Below are 24,054 nucleotides of genomic sequence, written 5' to 3'. Positions count from 1 at the left end.
AAAAAAAAAAAAAAAAAAGATTGTGTACTGAGTTGAATTTAAGAAGATAAAATTCAATAGGAACAATCACAAATTATACAGTTGGGTTCAAAAAGATCAGCTTCATAAATAGTCATGTCTAGAGAAATCTATAACAGACTTGGGGTTTTAGTGTACTGACAATTCAATGAGTCAAGTGGGTGATATGGCAGCCAACAAAGCTCACATATTCTTAGGCTCCATTAAGGACTGCCAAAACCTAGACCACTGAATAACCAATAACCATTTTATCAAGCACCTACTATATATTAAGCAGAGTTAGATGCTGGTAATTCAAAGATTACAAATCCCCTTTACAAATTACAAATACAAAGATCCTTAGAGGAGCTTACATAATAAGGCAATGAATATATATATATATATATAAGTATATGTGATCTATTTAAAACACAAATGAAATTTAAACTTTTTTTTTTTAGGGAGAAGTGAATCTAAGTTTGTGGGGAGAGGGATATCAGGAAAAGCTCCAAGTAGGAGTTGTTTCTTCAACAGAATTTTAATAATCTCACTATCCTATGCCCTTGTCAAATGCACTTTAATTCTTTGTTTAATTTCTATGGAAAAGACAACAATAAATAAACTGGAAAAGTTCATTTATTTACTTCTGGGAAGTAACCATAAGAGGAGAATCTGTATGGCAAAATGAATACATTTCATATGAAGAGCAGTTGAAGGAATTAAGGTTGTTTAAACCTAGAAAAGAGAAGACTCTAGGGATACATATCTAAGTATGTAAAAAAAATTTATGTTGATGGAAGAAAAATTAAGTCTTTCTCAGGAACAAGGAAAAATGGTCAAAGTTGCAAGATGACAACTTTACTCTTCATATTAGGAAACTTTATTAGGGAGATATTAGAGATTTTCTAATAATTAGAGTACCCTTTTCCCTATAACTTCACTGATTTTTATTCATTTTGTTAGTATTCAAGATAATTCTGATTACTGATTATACCTTCTGTCATATTAGGCATCAGTTTCAACTTTGTGTCATCTACAGATTTTATAAGCTTTATGGGAAATCTTTCATATTTCATTTATAAAAATGTTGAGTAAGACAGGATTATTTTGAATTCTGTGTCATTGTAGTAGAAATGACTATATAGGTTGGGACCAATCAGTTCACCATTGCTTTTTGGGGTATGGTTGTACAACTGGTAATTAAGTCCTTACCTTTTCTATATATTTTTTAAAATGTGTGATTCTTGAAAAAAAGTTTACATGTATTATAAGTGAGTGTATATCTTTTTCATTACACATCAAACATCACACATTTTTAAATATATATAGAAAAAATTGAAGGCTTAGAGGAGGGGACTTACTTCATGAACTACTTCATTCAACTACTAAAATAAAAAAGATTACCCCAAAAAGTGTGTAAATTACTCTACTTCACATGGTTAAAAAAAATCAATTATTAGTTTATTTTGAAAGTAAATTTCTTTTTTCTTTCTTTTTTTTTTTTGCTGAGGCAGTTGGGATTAAGTGACTTTTCCAGGGTCACACAGCTAGGAAGTGTTAAGTATCTGAGACCAGATTTGAACTGAGGTCCTCCTAACTTCAGGTCTAGTGCTCTATCCACCTAGCTGCCCTTAAAGTAAATTTCTATCAAGTATCACAGTATCATAAAAAGATTGCTGACGGGAAAAAATTATCTCTAAATCCAAAACCTTAAATCTAAAACTGTGTCTTTTTTTTTGTGTAATGAAAAATATTCCTTTGTAAATTTATTAAAGAAATAAAAGTTGAAAGTATTAATACTTATAGCAATTTACAAAAAGGATTTGAGCCTGAAATAATTTAAAATCTTTAAAAGTTTGCCAAAATCAAGAATGTCAATCAAAGGAAAAACAAACCTTTAAGCAAAAGGATAGGCAGTTTAGCTATACACATTCACCATTTTTAATAGCTTATGTATTCTATGATTACCTGGAGATTATATGTAGATCCTGGAGTATCATACAAATGAAGAGGCAGACGTTCAATAGATTCTAGCACTGCTATTAATTTACGAATTAATGCAACTGCTGGTCGGCTATGAAGATAAAAGCAAATATTAAAAGAGTATAAGAATTTCAAAATATTGTTTGAATAAAGGATAAAAAACACAATTATATTAAAATGTTTCTCTAATAACTATTATCCAATTGGATAAAATAATAGAAACTGAACTGAATGAGGGAATTTATTAAGGAAAAATTAAAACCCAATATTCAGGTTTCTTATTTGTCTATTAAATAAAGACCTCACAATCATGTTACTTTCTCTGTGTGGTGAAATCATATTTTATTTTTTGCAAATTTCTAAGGGAGCACAAGCATCTATGCATAGTTCAACTTTATTTCTCATAGATCTAAATAAATAAGCTTTAGAAATTTATAGATTTGTGCTGTCAAAGAAAATCCTTCTGTGCCATTTGTTTCCATTGCTTAAGTAATATGTAACTGAAAAATGGTTTTGATTTTCAAATAATAGATGAAGAAAATAGATGAAGAAAATACACATATACTTTGTTTAATTCAATTATTAAACCATTGCTACAAGACAAATTTGGTGTTGTAAAGAATATTAAATGTATTATATCCCAAGACGGTTATACTGCTCTAGATAAAACTATTCCCTTTTTTGCACAAAGAAATTGAAGTTCATAGCAATTAAGAGACTTGGCCCGATCATGTAGAAAGTCCCTTTCAGAAGTAGTACATGAACTCCCCAATTATAGTCAACAAAAGTTCTTTCTACAATATCGGGAGTTTGTTTAAACACAAACACAAAGAACAAGGTGCCTAAATTTATTCATTAAGAGCAAGCAACATACATTATTCTGTGTAAGCAATTAAAGGAAAAAGTGTTTTTACCTTTCATCATCTTCATTTTCACTGAAGGCTGTCTTAAAAACATTGATCCTCTCTACTAGTTGACTACAATCTTGTTTCACCTCTAAATCCATGCTCTAAAAGAAAAACAATCTTATAGTATTCTTTTCTCATTGGGGCCATGAAAATAAAATGCACAGAATATATTTATGAGACAAATTCACTATACTTAGCCACCAATATATTTCTATTATCTAAAGGTCTTTTATGAAATTCCTTATAAGTCAGTTCTCCTAACTAAACTACATTAGTAAACTGATCACCACATAAGAAAGTATAAAGAAATTTAAGGGTTGATTAAATTTTAGAGAAATTCAAAACAATGATCAAAGGGACTATATATCATGTTTATTAGATACAAAATATTATTTTTCAAATATTATTCCAATTATTAGGAAAAGAAAAAAAAATCAGAGATACATTAGAATTGAAAAAGAAAAAAAAGAGGTCAATAAATTTATTACTCAATTTTTATTTTACTCAACTTTTTGAAATCAGGTATTACATAGTTTATGCTAAATATTTTTAATATTTTAGTTTCTGAGGATGACCTGGCAAAATAAATTCTTTACTATAGAGAATGAGAATTTTAAACACTGATGTATAAATAGTGATTTGTTATTATTATTATTAATAATAGATAATGATGCCATTTATTATGGCAAAGCTTCTTAAACTGTAGGTCCTGAAATGGGTCTGTGTAACTGAATGTGGGAATCATGAAAATTTTGGCAACAGAAAAAGTATCAAATACTAGTATCAAGCATCAAGATTTAATTCTTTATGTGAAAATAAAGAAGCACATTCATCTCATTAATATGCAAATTTTTCATCTTTAAAATGAATTATGATTTATTAGTAGTAAATATTTAATTTGCATATCTATTTTCTATACTATATATCTAGCATCATATAAAATTTCTCAGGCAAAAAGGGGTTGCAAGTAGAAAAAATTTAAAAAGCTCTGTATTTCCACTTATATTCAAGAACAGACTTACATTATTCAAAACTGTAAGAAGTGCTTGCACCAAACCACTACTACACATTTCATATGGTGAAATAGTGTTTTCATCCTTCAAGAGTACAATTAAGTTTTCCAAAGCTGTCTTCATTAAATCTCTCCAAGTATTCTCACTCTCAATGCACTAAAGAAAAAGCACAGTAAAGAAATAAAAAAGTATAAAGGCCAAAGTTCCTATTGCAGTTCAAATTTTATTAGCACTACTAACAAATGAATTTCTATATTACATGCGAATTGTGTTTATATACTGAATACAAAGATGGGGGGGAAATTCCATTTCAGCTTAATAAAGTTTGACATGAGAATCTAAACATATTAAACTAATAATGAATCTGTAAAATTATTTCTTTTTTAAATCTTTGGATTTAGAGGCAGCTAGGTGGCACAGTGAATAATCCTGAAGTCAGAAGAACTTGAGTTCAAATCTGATCTCAGACACTTAACACTTATCTGTGTGACCTTGGCCAAGTCATTTAACTCCAACTACCTCAGCAAAAAAAAAAAAAAAGATTCAGAAAAAAAAAAAAGGAGAAAACTTCAACTAAAACTCCCCAAGACTAATAAAAAATCATGCACTTTCAAAGTGGATGCTAAGAGATATAGAAGGAGAAAATTTCAGATACTGTCAATTTAAGGATTTGTATGGCTTAAATAGTCAAGGCAGAGATTTTCATTTGGAAAAAAGGTGCAAGGGGAAAAAAAGTTTGGGGAGGGAGGGTTGGTAAGATAATGATAAGAAATACCAAAAGAAAAGTGCCAATAAAATATTTTGGAAAAAAAATAAAACAAAGAGAAAAAGAGCACGTTGAAAAGGGAACAAAGACAAACAACACTGTTAAAATATTATTTTAGGGGGGGAAAAAATCTCAAACTTTATCTAATGAATGGAAGACCTTTAAGTGTCATAAGCAGTCCTTTCCTGTTCTTCATCTGGGATTACTCATTTTATTGATTTGTCAAGTTCATGAGGATAAAAAGTAAAGTTTTTGTTAAAATTTATTAGTTGTTAAAACTCACTTGTCTGTTTGTATGAAGTTCCCAAGATGATTCTAATTGAGTTGCTATGTTTCTAAGTGTTACCACTACTCCTCGAGGCATGCTTTCAACAGCTTTAAAATGATCATCATACAAATCTCTGGCCATAGTTCGTACCTATACACACACACATAAAAAATTAATAATAAAATTTTTTCCAACACATTTAACAAATTTGCCTTATTTTTTTACTCTTCATAAAATATTAGAGCTTTAATACAGTCACGGAAAATTTCAAGTTTTTCCTATCAACTTAAAAAAAATATACATCACTTTTATTCATGCATGTAAAATTTCTGATATAATTATAATGAGTAGCAGTTGCATAACAACATATTACTAAGCAAAATTACTATGAGTAAATATTTTTAGTTACTAAGATTCTATGTTCTTCTGGAAACAAAACAGAAGCTTATCAATTGATGAAGAGCAAAAAAAAAATGTTCTAAATTACTATTAATTAAAGAAATGCAGATTAAAACAACTCTGAGGTACCACATCATACCTATGAGATTACCTATAAGATGACAGGAAAAGATAATGATAAATAGTGGAGGGGAAGTGGGAAAACTAGACACTAATGCAGTTTTAGTGGAGTTGTGAACTATTCAACTATTCTAGAGAGCAATTTGGAACTATACCCAAAGGGCTATAAAGCTATGCATACCCTTTGATCTAGCAGTGCCACTACTGGGTCTGTAATCCAAAGAAATTATAAAAGAAGGAAAAGCAAAAATGTTTGTAGCAGCTCTTCCTGTTGTGACAAAGAATTGGAATGAATAGTACATGTCTATCAATTGGGGAATGGCTGAATTAACTTATAGTATATAAAAGTAAGAGAATATTACTGTTCCATAAAAAATTATGAACAGGCTGATTTTAGAAAACCCAGGAAAGATCTCCATGAACCGATGCTGAGTGAAGTAAGCAAGCAGAACCAGGAAAACATACAGCAACAGCAGCACTGTGTGATAATCAACTGTGACAGACTTGATTCTTCTCAGTGGTTCAGTAATCCAAGGCAATTCCAATAAATTTTGGAGGGAAAATGCCATCCACATCCAGAAAGAGAATTATGGAGACTGAATATACATCAACACATACTATTTTCATCTCCCCTACCCCATGATTTTCCCCTTTTGTCCTGATATTTTGCTCCCAAAAAGATTTATATGGAAACATATAAAAAATTAATGAAAATTTAAGATTTTAAAAAGTGTTCATGTATACCTGGGGACAACAAAAATAATAAAATAAGAAGAGTACAGGAAAAATCCAGCAAGCAAAACATGCAATAACAACCAATGAAAACAGCAAATTGGCCACCAACAACAAAGTTGAAAAATGAATGCTAAGAAAGTATAATGACCTAGCTCAGTCTCAAAGAACGAATATGAGAATGCATTCCCCTCCCTTCTAAACAAAGGTGGAAGGCTAAGGAAATCGAATACTACATACACTATCAGGCTTAGATGATGTACTCAATTTTCATGAACTTTTTTTTCTTATTTTGTGTTTTTTACAATAGATGGCTCTAAGAAAGTGATGAAAGAAATAAAAAAGGTGATATAAACAATTATCAATAAAAACAAAACTTTTTTTTAAAGTTCCAATCATCTTATTTCTTCAGGGATTTAGCCTTAGTTTATATCTTTTTAATCTATATAACTTCTACATATTTTAAACTTTTAAGATATGATTTTCTTCTCAAACTGAATAATGACTATTTGTAGGAGAAAATAAAAAGAATTATTAGCTCAATAAAAATAGCACAGAATCCAAAACAAACTTAAGGTATCATATATTTTCTAAGAATTATCCTGTAATAAAAATTTCTACAAATGAAAACCATGACTTCAAGTTCATGGAAACATGCAGAATCAATATTGAGTATTTTAGTTACAATTGATAATAATCTACACAAGAGTGGTAATGTTGAAAGGAAAAAAATTACCTATTTCCCTCTCCCAACCATCACTTAATCCCTTTATTATTATTATTTATTTTTTTTTAAAAACAATCTTTCTACATATCAGCAAAAGATTGTGAAAGATGTAGTAAGGTAGACTATAAAGAATATCTTATCATAAATATACAATAAAAAGAATTAAAACAAATTATCAAAGTGCTATGATACTATATAAACATTTACCTCAACCAGACATCATTTTCACAAAACATTGGCTAGTTAATAATGAAACTCTTAATGTGCTCTTGAGCATGCAATGGAATGCACACAAATAGAAAGACACATCTAATTTAGCTATCATTTTAAGTCCTAGAGAAATGTGTTAAAAATATGCTATAAAAAAGTTCCTTCTGGAATATGGCCATCTTTATTAAAGAGATATTATTTGTCACATTCCAAAATAGAAGATATTTTAGCCACTCTTAACATTTGTTTAATGTAATCAAAATTATTCATTTTGCACTTCATAATGTTCTCTAGTTCTTCTTTGACCATAAATTCCTTCTTTCTCCACAGATCTGAGTGTTAGACTATTCCAAATACGCTTATAATGTCACCTTTTATGTCTAACCCATGAACCCCTTTCCTTATCTTGGTATGAGGTATTAGATATGATTGGTCAATGCATAGTTTCTGACATATTGTTTTCCAGTTTTCCCAGAAATTTTTGTCAAAGAGTGAATTCTTGCCCAGAAGTTTAAATTTTTAGGTTATTAAACACTAAATTACTATAGTAATTTGTGGCTTATGAACTTCATCTATCCTACTGATCCACTACTCTATTTCTTAGCCTATATCAAATGGATTTGATGACCACAACTTTACAATATATTTTACATATGGTACAGCTGGGCCACTTTCCTTTGTACATTTTTTTCATTAATTCCCTCAAAATTCTTGACCTTTTGTTCTCCCAAATGAATTTTGTTATTATTTTTTCTAGTTCTATAAAATAATCTGGCAACTTTATTAGTATGGCACTGAATAAGCAGATTAATTTGGGTAGAATTATCATTTTATTATATTAATATACTTATATAATAATTGTCATCATTATATTATAAATAACATATATTGTATTATATTAGCCTGCCCACAAGTAATTGATATTTTCCCAATTGTTTAGATCTAACTATTTGTGTGAAAAATATTTTGTATTTGTGTCCAAATAGTTCCTGTCTTTGTCTTAGCAGATAGACTCCCATATATATTATATTATCTACAGTTAATTTAAAAGGTGTTTCTCTTTCTATCCCTTGCTGCTATAGGCTTTATTAGTAACATATAGAAATGCTAATGATTTATGTAGATTTATTTTATATCCTGTAACTTTGGTAAAGTTGCTAATTGCTTCTAATAGTTTTTGGCTGATTCTCTAGAATTCTCTAAATACACCATCATATCTTGGGTAAAGAGTGGTAGTTTTATTTCCTCATTATTTACTCTAATTCCTTCAATTTGTTTTTCTTTTCTTATTACTAAAGCTAACATTTCTAGTACATTATTAAATAATAGTGGTGATAATGAGCAACCTTGTTTCACCACTCTAGCTTATCCCATTATATATAATGCTTACTGATGATTTTAGATGGATGCTACTTATCTTTTTTTTTTTTTCCTGACACAATTGGGTTTAAGTGACTTGCCCAGGGTCACACAGCTAGAAGTGTTAAGTGTGTGAGACCAGATTTGAACTCAGGTCCTCCTGACTTGAGGCTTGGTGCTCTATCTACTGCACCACCTAGCTGCCCCTGCTATTTATCTTTTTAAGGAAAACCCCATTTATTCCTATGCTCTCTAGTGTTTTTAATAGAAATGGTATAAATCCCACTTGGACATTACCCTTAACACTTGTAAGAACTATAATGATATAAAGCAAACACAGAAGTCAAATATTTTTACAAATCCAAATGCCTTTCCTGCTCATTTCTATCATGCAGAAATTATAGGATTACAACCACACTAGGCATAAGAAATACCAATTTCTGTTAAAATTTTGTCAATCAGCCTTGAATTCAGGAAGACCCGAGTTCAAATCTGGTCTCAGACACTTTACACTTCCTAGCTGTGTGACCCTGGGCAAGTCACTTAACCCCAGCCTCAAAAATAAATACATAAAATAAAATAAATTTTGTCAATTAAGTTATCATCATCAGTGGCAAAACTTAGAAGAGTAAGATCTCTCCCTCCAAAAAAAATCTCTCTAAATCTTAGATCTAAACTGTTCGCTATACTGTAGCTTTTTATCACCATTATTAAAACATTATTTAGACAGAATATTTAAAGCAAAGAGATTTAGTTAGAAGAGAGTTAAATGAAAATAGTAAATTTAGAAAGGAAAAAATAGCAAAAATTGCATTATAAAACTTACTTTACTCAAACCTTCATAATAAGGAATTTAAAACTTTATTGGGAGTAATTTTAATACAAAGAGAAAAACAATTCCTTGAAAAATACCTTTTGCTTTGTTTTCTCTAACTTAGATTTCAATTTTCTTCCCCTTTTGCCAGTCCAGCCAGTGACAAATTCTGACCCTACAAAATATATACAATATCATCATACAGAATATAGGAATTACATGAATTCTTACTTGTCAAAATGTTAATACAAATATACTTACCCAAAGAGGTTTCAGCTGTAAATGAATGTTTCGTTCCTCTATTAGATTCAAAGACAAAACCAGGTAGGTCTTCTTTCAATATTGTAGCCTGTTGACCATCTGAATTATGAATAGCAATTTCTCCTTCTTTTAAACATGTAAGTGACCAATTGCCTACAGTAAGTTTAGTGGGTCCTGGAACTGAAAGTATTGGTTGACTTGAAGTGGATGGCTTTACTTGGCTTCGAGCTCTTTGCAACTTCTCTAAGAACTCACTTCTGCTTTCTATAAAGAAAAAAAAAAAGTGGCACCCTTTTATGCTTTTGTCCTTTTAAAGCTTTGTCTTTCTTTACAAGATATTTCCATAATCACAACGTAATTCCTTTTTTCATATGAATGTTTTCAATGCCATTGTTAAAAAAAAAATCTGTACGATAAAATTATATGAAATCAATTTGAAAAGTGCCTCTCAAATAAGGCGATGGAGCTCCAGACTACTGTGAGAACCAATAGAAAATTGCCCTTTAGATGAATGCCTCTGAGAAGCCATTTTGGAATGCAGAGCAATGACTAAGGTAATGATAACTATGCATAAAACTATTTTCATTTTTTCAAAGGTTAAAAAAAACAAATAACTGTTCAGAGTATGGGGAAGATTACATAAGCATGGTTGGAATTGCATATTTCATGTCATTAATTAGTAACAAATTATTGCTTATGAGGAGGAAAAAAGAGGAAGTAGCTGAACATGGGAGTTCCAGACAGGAATCACAAGAAGTTATAAGAAAAGCTATTTATGGTGACAGAATACCCTAAAATGTCAGGCTAAGTAAGTCAGGTTAAGTAACTAAGCTTTGAGGACTACCTCAAAGTTGGACAGGATCTGCAGATGCTGAAAGCATCCTGATGAATTTTCCTGCTGTGGCTACCTGGGCTCAGCATTCTCTAATATCACCTAGACAGGGGTGATTAGGTTGCCCTCTGATGCACTCACTGGTATGAGGGGAAGAAACAAAAAAGGAAAGATCACCTTTGTGGAGAACTGACTGGTCAAACTGGAATCAATATTATTTGAAGGGGGAAGGAATGGGAGTTGGAAGAGGAGCAAAATAGAGAGTCAGAGTAGACAAGTAACATAATTATTGTCTTAAAAAAAAAAAACAAACCATAAACTATTGTCTTAAAATAACCCATCCACAGAGATCTAGAAAGCACATCAGACCAAATCTAAAGTGGAAATCCAAGGAAAAGAATAAGTGAATCATTTTTTCACACCAAACAGGTCTAAGAAGACAGAAAGATATGCAGACAAAAGGAACAGGTCATGCAAAGACTGAAAATAGACTAAGGCTGTGAACCAGAGTAGGAAACAGAGGAAGCATGAAAAAGTCACAGGTACTCCAATGATTATAGGATATGGAAATGGGTACCAATGGCAGGACTGTCCTTATACTACTAGGAGGGCCAGTTCAAAAATTTTTTAAGTGTGATAATTTACCTCAGAAGTAAGCAAATGCTACAAACCACAGCTTTATTATCTTAGAATGAGGGAGAAAATTATAATAATTTAATTTAAACATGTCACAAGGTCATTTGTTTTTCAGAGGGCTCAAAAAAAGCAATAGCAAAAAAAATAGACCAATACAACTAAAAATAGATAGAATAACTAAATTTTCTTAAAAGTATCATATACATAGTATATATCAATATACCAAACACATATGCAGCAAATAACACCTGAACTCCTAAAAGGAAATTCTTCAAGAAACTACATAACATCTGAATTCTTTTTAAAATAAGCTTTTTATTTTCAAATAGAAAGTTTTCAACATTCAATTTTTGCAAAACCTTGTGTTCCAAATTTTTTTCTCCTTCTCTTCTCCCTGCCCCCTTCTAGAAAGCAAGTAATCCAATATATGTTAAATATAACATCTGAATTCTTAAAGAAAAAGCTAACTGAATTACAGGGGAAAATAAAACAAAAGTTCTAACATCACAGGATCTCAAGTCATTCTTCTCAAACAAGTTTTTACCAAGAATTAAATAAAAAACAAATGAAGGAACTGAATAGTAACTTAGAAAACTTAGAGATGACAGGCTTTTAAAGAGTTATAAATAAAAAGGGAAAATATAGCCTTTTTCTCAGCTGCATATGATACCTTCATAAAAAAATGACCAAATGGTGAGGAATAAAAACACCAAAAGCAAATGTAGAAAAACAGAAACATTAACAAATATGAGCAATGGACAAATATTTACGGAAATATAAAAATGTCCAGATAAACAAAACAGGTAACATAGGACTACAATAATTCTTAGAACAGAACAAGCCATATATGAACTCTCAGTGCAAAAAAATCACCAAGTACATATGGATTTATAGAAAAACAAATTCCAATGATAAATTGTCTCAAAAAATAGTAAGAGAAAGAGTCTTGCCAAATTCTTTTTTTGACTCAACCATGGTCTTGATATCTATACCAAGGCAGAGTCAAAACAGAGAAAACTATAGAACATTGAATATTGATGCAAAAATCTTATTATAAAATATTAGCATATCACAAAAAGCATGGATTTATACCAAGAATGCAAAACTGGTTCATTTTTTTTCAAGGGGGGGGGCTTAAGAAAAAGTATAAATATGAACAGACCATATTAGTAACTAGAAGAATGAAAATACAAGATTTATACCAATAGATAAAGAACAAGATTTTAACAAAATACAATAATTCTGATAAAAAAAGAAAACAGTAGAAAACAGGGACAGATGGAATTAAATAAACTAGAGGGAGTCCTTTCCAACAAGATACTGGGAGAAGCAAGGATATTATTACCATTCTACCACATTAGAGATGCTAGCTAAGATTTAAAAAAAAAAAAAAAAAAAAAAAAAAAGAGGAAATAAGCCTATATGGAGAAAAAACAAGATTATCACTTTTTGCAAAAGATATGCTTTACACAGAACACTCTAGTCTTCTAAAAATTAATTCAAATAATCAATAACTTTACCAAAGTTGCAAGACATAAAATAAACCCACACAAATCATCAGCATCTTAAAAAATTCTTTATCCCAAAAAACTAGCAGAAATTAAGAAAAATTCCATTTAAAATAACTAGAGACAGCATAAAATACTTGGGAATATCCTTGTCAAGAAATACACAGGAATCATATGAACACAATTATAAAGCACTCTTTACATAAAGACAGATATAACTTGAAAAAATATTAATTGTTCATGAATATATATATATCAAAACATACTAAATATGATAAAATTACTAAATTAATCCATATATTTAGCATCATACCAAACTACCAAAAAATTACTTTATAGAATTCTTTTTTTTTTAGAATTCTAAAATATACATATATATATATTCATCTAGAAGAAAATAACATCAAGAATATGAAGGGAATAAATGGAATAAAGTTGAAATCAGTAAAAATCTGATAAGAAATAGAGAAGTACAGAGATCAGTAGAACGGATAAATGTACAATATACTGAAGCAAAATACAGAAACCAATCATCCTGGAAAGCATTTTGGAATTATGCCCAAAAGGTTATTAAACTATGAGTACCCTTTGGCCCAAGAATTACAAGAATCAAAGTGAAAAAAAGAACCATATACAAAAATAGCAGCTTTTTTTTTTTTTTGTGGTGATAAAAAATTAGAATAAATTAGACTGGAGAATATTTTAAGAGGTTATAGTATATGAATGTGGTAGAGAACATAATATTCTCAACATTATACCAAGAGTGGATATGTACTGAAAGTTTATCATTGTTTGGATACCCCAAGAGTAGTAGAAAAGGGCAACAGGAACCCCCAACAGGAAAGCCATAAAATTCATCAGAAGAGCAGATAAGGAGTATTAACAGTCAGGATATACTGACAAACTCAGGATATTAAGGCCTAACACCCAGAGTCATGAGCTACTGCAGATACTCACTTTCCCTACTTATCTGCCTCCTTACGTCATGAATCTTCTACTTCCCCACTCCTCACCCTCCTCCCATACTGTGTTTTTTGGCTGATGAGTGTTTATGAGTGAATTTTTGTAACTTGATTATTCTTGCTCTTGCCTTATATTAAATGTTACATTAATTCCTACAATTTATCTTCTATAGTGTTTTGACTATTTCTGTTTACCACTAAAACCCTGAGTGAATGTCTAAAGTTACAAAACTGTGCACACCCTTTGATCCAGCAATACCACCACTATTTCAAAGAGAACTAAAAAAAGGGGGAAAGCAACTATTTGTACAAAAAGATTTATAGCAGCAATTTGTGGAAGCAAAAAATTGAAAGAATGCCCATCAACTGGGGAATAGTTGAACAAGTTGTGGAATGTGAATGTAATAGAATATTATGATTCTATAAGAAACAATCAGCAGGCTGATTTCAGGAATAATCCAGAAAGAGTTACATAAACTGTTGCAAAGTGAAATGAGGAGAACCACAAGAAAACTGTACACAATAGCAATAAAATGATCCAAGGACTCATGGTAAAAAATGTTATCCACATTCAAAAAAAGAACTAATGGATTCTGAATGCAGATCAAAGGATACAATGTTTCACTTTATTTTTTCATGGTTTTTTTTCCCTTCCCTTTTTGATCAGTGTCTTCTTTCACAACACAATTAATAAAGAAATATGTTTTGCATGATTGTAACCTATGTCAAGTCATTCACCATTTTAGGAAGGGATTTGAGGAAGAAAATTTGAAAATCAACATTTTTTATGAATGTTAAAAAAAAAAAAAAGAGTTTGACAAGACAGCAACATAATTGTGCATGTGATTGGGTTCCTTATTGGGTGGGAAGGAAATATATCTTTGATCTATTCTGGATAAATTAAGAGATGAATAAGCCAAATTAGAGGGAAAAGTGGGGCTATGGGTGCCACATGAGATGTTTTGCCCACAGTGCATGGATAGGTCATGAATATAACCACAATCCACCAAAGAGTAAAGCAGACTACATATGTAAATACTATTCCTTTGGAACTCACAGATATCTTCCACGAAGATAGCACACCACAGGTAAACTTTACTCATAAAGATATGTGAAAACCTTATAATTGGTGGGGAAAAAAAAAGTCAATGTAGTAGGATTATAGTTAGCTGTAGAGGCAAAGAATCTGCCTGAATGATGACTCTGCTTAATAATATGGAACTTGGATGATTAATATATCCATGACAGCATTGGAAATTTATTTTAAAAGTCACTTCTTTACATAAACTACCATTAAAAATGTGGAAAACAACCTTAGGATAAAAGTAGTTTGTTACCTGAACTATCAGATCCACCTTCAGGACTGCCACTGGAATACATTGTGGCAAGTTTTCCATCCAAGATAAATCTGAACCACCCATTGCTGCCATTAGATAATTCCAAAGCTGCTGCATCACTCCAGATATATAAGCAATCCCTTCCTCTAATAATTGACCAATCTCTCCAATGGTATGGTTTACCCTGCTGCAATTCTTTAGCATCTTCTTGTGGTTCATCTTCCTATACAAGTAAAAAAGTTAAATGAAAAAAGGAAAATAATCTGAATTACAATAATTTAGAGAACATTTGTAAAATCTAACCAACAAATGACATACTTAGGATATAAAAGAACCTCTAAACATTCAAATACACTGGATATATACACATACATATATATATATATATATATACACACATACATATATATATATAAATAGGGAATTAACTTTCTATAAATATGACAAGTATTTACACCAAAACAATTAATTAAATTATGAATATGTAAGATCAATGATACTAGACAAAGTTTGGAAGATAGATTCCAGTCCTAGATCTTCCATTAAAAAACTATCTAATGCATGTTACTTAACATCTCTCATTTGACAAGCTTTATGGTCACCTTTTAAGTGCATTATTACATAGGAACAAATATCTTTCTTCTCCAAAAAAATATATTTGTAATTTTGCTCTGAAGACTACTTACTTTCTCAGGTTTTGATTCTTCTTCATTTTCATCATCAGAAGAAGGTCCTGCCAGGGTTGACACTTTACTAATCACTCCAAGCCTGGCAAGTTGATCCAAAAACAGATCACCACCTTTATCTACCAAATCCCTTATGATCTGTAAGGCTAACAAATGGCCATCATCATCATCCTACAAAAAAAAATTTTTAAATAAATTAAAACAAGTTCACTATTTCTGATTGACTAAATTTCATTTACCTTATGAAAATCACACGATTTCTATAATATATATATAATTGAATTGTAAAGATATAAAAATGAAAACCAAAAAATTTTTATTAAATAATTTACCTCTTGATCAAGAACAGTGGCAGTAATCTCCACTAGTATTGTAGGTAAATTGTGACCAGCATCAGAATCACAAACTTCTTTAAGGAGTGCTTCAGAACAAAAATGAATCATTTTTCTAATGAGAGCAAGACTTGCTTTCCTTTAAAATAAAAACAAATTATTCCCATAAAACTAAAATGAAAAAAAAATAAATAAATAAAACCACTCAAAAGTAACTTCATGGTAACAAATATTAAAAATTTCCCAAATTCATGTGTATATATTAAACCTAAAGAACTCTATGAAGTCACAGTACAAAATATGATAACCATAAGCAAATAAAGAATAGTATCTATTCTTGGGTACATATTTAAGATTAGCTACGTATGCTCTTGGTTTCCTTCATATAGTAATAATTTAAGTTATTATCAACAATGACTTCTTTTAAAACTTTCTGAAATATTCCCAAAGTACTATCTTTTTTTTTTTTTTTTTTTCCTTTTCCCTGAGGCTGGGGTTAAGTGACTTGCCCAGGGTCACACAGCTAGGAAGTGTTAAGTGTCTGAGACCAGATTTGAACTTGGGTCCTCCTGAATTCACGGCTGGTGCTCTATCGACTGCGCCACCTAGCTGCCCCCTAAAGTACTATCTTTTAAGTATGAAAGATTTAAAATGTCATAAGATACTAGACTTTAATAAGAAATATTACTACTAAAAAGATTTTTTTAATATAAAAAATGTTTAAGTCAAGAATGAAATATTATCAAAAATATTTATATTCAATTATCTTTAAACCTATTTAATATAAAGGCAATTCTCAGTTTAAAACAGAGACATTAATTCAAATTTACTTAAAATTTCCTCTTGATAAAATTATTTTAACACTTGTTTATAGGCTAGGAAAAGGCATAGGATTTTACATGTTGTGGGAAAATGTAAAGGAATATCTACAAGCAATTTATCAAAAGATACACAGCTGATACAAAACCTTATTAAAGAATGGTTTCAAATCTCTAATAAGAAAAGCGAAATTAAAACTCGAATTTCACTCCAAACCCACAAGCATGACAAAGATTCCAAAAAATGAAAATTAGTGATAGATACTGAGGTTGTGTGAAAAAAGATATTTATACACTGTCCCAACTGTTCCAGAAATAGATCTGAAATTATATTGAAAAAATCCACTCCCTACTAGACACAAATCTTCATTCCAAAGGAGGTCAAAAAATAAGGGAAAGATTCCTTATTAAAAGCAAAAGTTGATAAATCTTGAGTTGGAAAATAGGGAAAAAGATTATGGTTCATGAATGTAATAGAATATTACCATACACCTTATAAAATGAAAAATACGAAATCGGAAAAACTTGGGCAGACTTATATGAACTAATGCAGTACAAAACAATTTTTGAAAGTCAATTTATACAAATAACCATAAAGGAAAAGAAGAATTAAAGATTTCAAAACTTTGATCATCAATATTGACTGCCAAAAAAAAAAAAAAAAAAAAAAAAAAATGTTGAGGTCCACCTCACAACTTCCAGGAGATACAGAAAAAGACATTTTCAGACATATACATGTATTTGGTGTGTATGTGTGTGTGTGTTTTACCAAGATGGGAACGGGATAAGAGTAGGTAGAACGGGCAATGCATCAAATGATAGAATTATTTTTTAAAATGAAAATTAACAACTTTAAAAGTATTTATGGAGAATATAAACTAATACAAAATGTAAACATACAAAAATACTCCATCTCATATATTAAAAACCCAACAATACAAAGTACATAAGCAGTTAGTAAGCAATCCCAAAAGAAATTTTTCAAGAGGCAAATTAACAAATTTATTGGATAATTACACCAAAGAATATCACTAAATAATGTTAAACAGTAACAGTAGTATGCAATTTATATCTCCCAAGACCTTCACAGGTTGAAATGCTATAAAGGAAACTATATGTGTAATAATTTGAACACAAAACCCTGCTACTTTGGATTAATATCATAAGAAAACAATGGAAATGCATGTAAAGGATTTTAAGAAATTAATATGGAAACTTAGAGCAAATGATGAACTTATCATAAAAGAAATGAGAATTTTAAAGATGAACAATCAAGCTGCTTTGTAAATAATGGAATGTAATTAAGTACCCAGAAAACAAATTCTTCAAGTTTTCGTCTGTCTTTTGTTCTAGTTATAATAATAGCTTTATTTGGTTTGCCTAAAAAGTCAGTCATATAACCCCCAACTTAACATTAATGTGAAAAACTGATGATAAATATATGAAGCATTTACCTGATTGAAGGTAACATAGTCTGCTGAAATGTTTGTGCAAAGACTGGCAATAATCTTTTCAAGTATATTGGTGCCATTTCTGGATCTCCTTTGGGTTCATTACATTCTTCTTCATCTTTATTTGCATCTTTCTTCTTTTTATCATCTCCTTTATTGACTGGACACATCCAATCACCTTTAAACCAATAAGCATTGGTCAATAAACTATATTTCTGAAACTTTTTATAACAAACAAATTTTAAACATTTAACAAAATTTAAGGTTTTACTATCACTCACTTTAAGTTTATGCTGTCATTGAAATCCTGATTCAGTTGTTTTTATTTATTAGACTATGCATTTTAGTAATATACAATATTTAAAAGTTGTTAATTCCAATAATGATTTGGCTTTTGGGAACAAATAATTACAAAACTTGAAATTATATGTAAATACTAGAACAATATAAAGGGAAAAAATTATCAACTAAGCAGCTATTTAATACTCTGAAATTACTTAACTAATTTACCTCTCCAAACTATAAGTAACTCAAGTCAAGCAAGCCCAACCTGAAATAATATGCAAGACTATTAATTACCTAAGATTAAATAGCTACTTCACATTATAGTATGCATGCAAAAAACTAATAGCCAAATTGTCTGGAAAGTTTAAAAAACATGAATAAAAGAAAGAAATGTTATTACTTACCTGGAGACTGAAGAATAGCTACTACTTCACTATGACCTCGTTCTCGAGCTTTATCTAAAGGAGTTTTTCCATCTTCATCTCTTAAGTCAGGGTTTGCACCATGTCTTAATAGGGTCTAGTATGGAAAAAAAAATTTAATTGGCCACAATAATTTTTAGTTGCATATTCCTAGAATTTACAAAGCTATAACTAAAAGGAATTAAAACTCTAAGTCCCTAGGTTATAAGCATCAAAAATCCTAAAATTTAAGTTTTAGTACCAGATTTCAAACTATGGTTCTATTTAAGACAGCTTGTCCTCTTAAAAAAAAAAGGGGGAGGGCAGCTAGGTGGGGCAGTGGATAGAGCACCAGCCTTGAATTCAGGAGGACCCGAATTCAAATCTGGTCTCAGACACTTAACACTTCCTAGCTATGTGACCCTGGGCAAGTCACTTAACCACAACCTCAAAAAAAAAAAAAAAAAAAAAAAATCAGTGTTCCGAAGTCAAATCACCATATATCTAAAACACTCCATGTGTCCTCCTGAATTCAAGGCTGGTGCTCTATCCACTGCGCCACCTAGCTGCCCCTCAACTTCTTTTGATCCAATGAGTCTCACAGTGTAATTCTTAGATCCCTGGTAACCCCTGAGACCATTTTTCAGGGTACAAAAACTAGCTTCATAATAGTACTATAATATTATATACCTCTCTTTTCTAACCACATTACTATGTAAGACCAACTGTAAGACCATATACTCCAACCAAAACAATATATCACCACAAACAGCAGAAGTAGATAGAAAAATCCAACTATCTTCGATTATGTCATACATTAAAGAGATTTGCAAAAAATCTCTCTCTTCCCACTAAATTTTGCTTTGGAAAAGTTTTCATAAAAATATATAAATATATATAATGAGTTTATTTTAAATGAAGCAATAAATATTTAATAAATTTCAGTAAAATATCAGTATATATGACTCAGATAAACAAAAGCTCTTCAGCATGCTGAAGGATCTGAGACCAAAAAGGACATACAAGTAATTTTTTGAAGGATGAGGCATTATTAACAACAGATGTCAGGAAAGGCTTCATATAAAAGATAACACTTGAGCTGTTTCACAGGAAACTAAGAATTCTAAAAGGTAAGAAAATAAGGTAATACATTCTGGGAATGGGGGGACAGTTAATACAAAGGAGCAGAGAAGAAAAATCTCATGATGTGTATGAAGAATATAAGAAGTTTAGGTTGGCTGAAATATCTGAAAATTAAATATATTAGAGAAATATAAAGACTAGAAAGAAAGATTGAAGACAGACTGTAAAGAGTTTTAAATTTAAAACAGAAGTTTATGTTATCATATTATATATAGTAATACATTATACAATATGTTATCAGATATATATTATTTATATATATATAAAAACAAAAGATGCTAGTTCTTGAGCAGGAAAATGAAATAGTTGGACCTCTGCTTTCAGAAAATTACTTTGCAATTGTAGGAGAGTAAACTGAAAAGCAGGTAAACCAACTAAGAGCCTATTGCAAGTCTTTGTGAGGCCTGAACTAGGATAGTGAGAGGAAGAAAAATAAAAGAGAAAGAAATCATGCACAACAAATGTGGTAGAAGTATATCTGAAACTTGGCAAAGTACTGAATACATAAAACAAAACTGAAAAGGCAACAGCCCTGAATAGAGTTAAAGATGATTCCAAGGTTAAGAATATGACACAGGAGAAAAAAAAAAAAAAAAAAAAAAAAGAATATGACACAGGATGGCAGAAACTAAGCATTGACCAATATCTAACACTGTATACCAAGATAAAGTCAAAATGCATTTAGAAATAAAGGGTGATAACATAAACAATCAGGAGAGCAAACAACAGTTTATCTCTCGGATCTGTTGGAGAAGAAAGGAATTTATGACCAAGGAAGAACTAGAGGACATTATAAAATGGAAAATGGATAATTTTATTACATTAAATTAAAAGGGTTTTGCACAAATAAAACCAATGCAGCCAAGATTAGAAGAAAAGCAGAAAGCTGTGAAATTTTTTTACATCCAGTGTTTCTGATAAAGGCCTCATTTCTAAAGTTACACAGAGAACTGACTCAACTGTATAAGAATATAAATCATTCCCCAATTGATAAATGATCAAAGGACATAAATAACTTTCAGATGAAGAAATTAAAACCACCTCTTGTCATATTAAAAAATACTCTAAATCATTACTGAGTAAAAAAATGCAAATTATGACAACTCTGAAGTACCACTTCATACTTTTCAGATTGGCTAAAATGACAGGAAAAGATAATGATAAATGTTGGAGGGGATATGGGAAAACTGGGACACTGATACATTGTTGGTGGAGTTGTGAACTAATCCAACCATTCTGGAGAGCAATTTGGAAATACATCCAAAAGGCTATAAAACTATGTATACCCCTTGATCCAGCAAGTCACTATTGGATCTATATCCCAAAGAGATCATAAAATAGAAGAAAGGATCCACATGTGCAAAAATGTTTGTAGTGGCCCTTTTCATAGTGACCAGGGACTTGAAAATTAGAGGATGCCCATAAGTTGGAGAATGGCTGAATAAGTTATGGCATATGAATGTAATGAAATATTGCTATTCTGTAAGAAATGATTAACAGGCTGATTTCAGAAAGGCCTGGAGAGACTTACATAAACTGATGCTGAGTGAAATGAGCAGAACCAAGAGAACATTATACATAGTAACAACTAAATTATGTGAGGATCAACGAGGATAGACTTGGCTCTTTTCAATAAGGTAAATGCCATCTGCATCCAGAAAGAGAACACTGGAGAATGAATATGGATCGAAGCATACTATTTTCACCTTTTTGTTTGTTTCTTTCTCTTTTGGTATTTTTCTTGAACAGCATGGCAAATATGGAAATATGTTTAAAAGAAATGCACATATTTAACCTACATCAGACTACTTGCTGTCTTAGGAAGGGGGGAAAAATTTTGGGACACAAAGTCTTACAAAAACAAATGTTGAAAACTACTTTTACATGTATTTGGAAAATAAAATACTATTTGGGGGGGGAGGGGAAGAATCTAAATAACTCAAGGATAATTCCACTATGACACCAGCCATGCCAGAACTAGATACATTTTGAAGACAAGTGAATTTGGGGAAACTGGTTTTAAATATATTAAATTCATGTTTCTGGGACATTCAATTTGTCCAATGTCCAATAGGCTACTAGAAATAGATTAGATAGGAGAAATATTAGTGTTATATAGGATTCATAAAGATACCATCCCTACCAGAACTCTTGAGATTAAAAGAACATGGAGGGACAGCTAGGTGGCACAGTGTATAGAGCACCAGCCCTGAATTCAGGAGGACCCGAGTTCAAATCTGGTCTCAGACACTTAACACTTCCTAGCTGTGTGACCCTGGGCAAGTCACTTAACCCCAGCCTCAGGAGGGAAAAAAAAAAAGAACATGGAAAGAGAAGCAATAGGAACCCAGGATAGAGCCTTGAGGTACCTCTACATTTAAAGTATGATGTGGATGATTATCCAGAAAAAGAACATATGAGCAGGTAGACACCCAAATATTTTATTTTGAATACAGTTATTTTAAATGGAATTTCTTGCTATTGAGTTTTCTTGGTAACATACAGAAACACTAATGATTTCTGTGGGTTTACTTTATATCCTACAACTTTTCTAAAACTGTTAATTGTTTCAAGTAGGTTTTTGAATGATACTCTAGGACTCTCTAAGTATATCATCATATCATCTGATAGTTTTACCTTCTTTCATCTCTATCCTAATTCCTTTCCTTTTCTTTTTTTTAATTGCTAAAGCCAACATTTCTAGCACAAAACTGAGTATACTTGTTTTACCCCTGATGCATTGGAAATGCTTCTAGCTTTTCACCATTACAAATAATACTTGCTGATGGTTTTAGATAGATGTGATTTATCATTTTAATAAGAATGGGTACTGTATTTGTCAAAAAATTTTTCTGCATCTACTGACATAATTATTTGATTTCTGTTAGTTTTGTTATTGATAGGTTGGCAAGACTTTTCCCTGATACATGTATACATAGATTGTATTTAACTTATACTTTAACATATTTAACATGCATTGGTCAACCTGACATTTGGGGAAAGGGGGGGGGGAGGAGAGGAAAAGTTGAAACAAAAGGTTTTGCAATTGTCAATGCTGGAAAATTACCTATGCATAAAATCTTTGTAAATATTAATTCAATTAATTAATTTTTTAAAAAATTAAAAAAAAAAAAAAAAAAAAAAAAAAAAAAAAAGCTTTCCCCTGATATTGAACCAGTCCTGCATGCCTGGTATAAATCCCACTTTGTCATTGTGTATTATCTTGCTGCTAAATTGTTGTAATCTCCTTCCTATTATCTTATTTATTTAAAATTTTTGCATCTATATTCATTAGGGAGATTGGTCTGTAATCTTTTTCTTTCTCTGTTTGGCTCTGTCTGGTTTAAGTATAAGTACCATAATTGTATCATAGATGGAATTTGGCAGGACTCTTTACCTATTTTTCCAAACAATTTACATAGTGTTGAAATTATTTGTCTTTTAAATGTTTGGGTATAATTCACTTGTAAATTCATCTGGTCCTAGAGATTTTTTTTGGGGGGGGGGGGAGTTCATTAATGGCTTGTCCAATTTCTTTCCTTTTTACTAATTAAATTATATATTTTATTGGTTTTTTCATAAAGCCAATCTCTTGGTTTTATTAATTAATTTAATAGTTTTCTTAGTTTCAATTTTATTAGTCACTCCTTTGAGATAGAGAACTTCTAATGTAGTATTTAATTGGGGATTTTTAATTTGTTCTTTCTCTAGCTTTTTTAGATGCATTCACTGATCTCTTCTTTCTCTATTTTATTCATATAACTGTTTAAAGAAAGAAAATTTCACCTAAAGGGGAAAAAAAGCTAAGATAAGGAAAAAAGTTATCACATCTGGCAATTAAAAAGTCACTGGTAATTTGAAGAGCAGTTTTGGTTGAATGACCAAGTTAGAAGTCTAACTATAAAGGGCTATAGCGAAGCAAATGAAAAGGGATAGGGGCAACTAGAGTTGGCAGCTTTTTCTTAAGTGGCATCAAAGGGAGGAAAGAAATAGGATAATAGCTTGAAGGGAAAGTAAGACAAAGGGAAGGAAGAGGAAGGAACAAGAGATTGCTTGTTTTAAGGAAGAGGAAGACAGTTGATTATGTTTGTAGGCAGCAGGAAAGG

General features: G+C 30.7%; 1 protein-coding gene across 4 annotated transcripts in view; it reads right to left on the bottom strand.

The window, feature by feature from the left end:
• HECTD1 (HECT domain E3 ubiquitin protein ligase 1) overlaps positions 1-24,054 on the bottom strand; it is a 91,491-nt gene that overhangs the window by 33,997 nt on the left and 33,440 nt on the right. For all 4 annotated transcript variants that reach the window (XM_074289558.1, XM_074289560.1, XM_074289562.1 and 1 more), the window contains exons 9-19: positions 18,809-18,923; positions 18,123-18,297; positions 15,851-15,989; positions 15,519-15,689; positions 14,833-15,055; positions 9,558-9,821; positions 9,395-9,471; positions 4,951-5,085; positions 3,911-4,057; positions 2,895-2,989; positions 1,966-2,071 (exon numbers count right to left, since the gene is read on the bottom strand). In XM_074289558.1, coding sequence (XP_074145659.1) covers positions 1,966-2,071; positions 2,895-2,989; positions 3,911-4,057; positions 4,951-5,085; positions 9,395-9,471; positions 9,558-9,821; positions 14,833-15,055; positions 15,519-15,689; positions 15,851-15,989; positions 18,123-18,297; positions 18,809-18,923 — 1,647 coding nt within the window. The remainder of the gene's footprint in view (positions 1-1,965; positions 2,072-2,894; positions 2,990-3,910; positions 4,058-4,950; positions 5,086-9,394; positions 9,472-9,557; positions 9,822-14,832; positions 15,056-15,518; positions 15,690-15,850; positions 15,990-18,122; positions 18,298-18,808; positions 18,924-24,054) is intronic.

Source organism: Sminthopsis crassicaudata, chromosome 2 (assembly GCF_048593235.1).
Source record: "Sminthopsis crassicaudata isolate SCR6 chromosome 2, ASM4859323v1, whole genome shotgun sequence".
NCBI lineage: Eukaryota > Metazoa > Chordata > Mammalia > Dasyuromorphia > Dasyuridae > Sminthopsis > Sminthopsis crassicaudata.
This window is presented reverse-complemented; position numbering and strand designations above follow the sequence as displayed.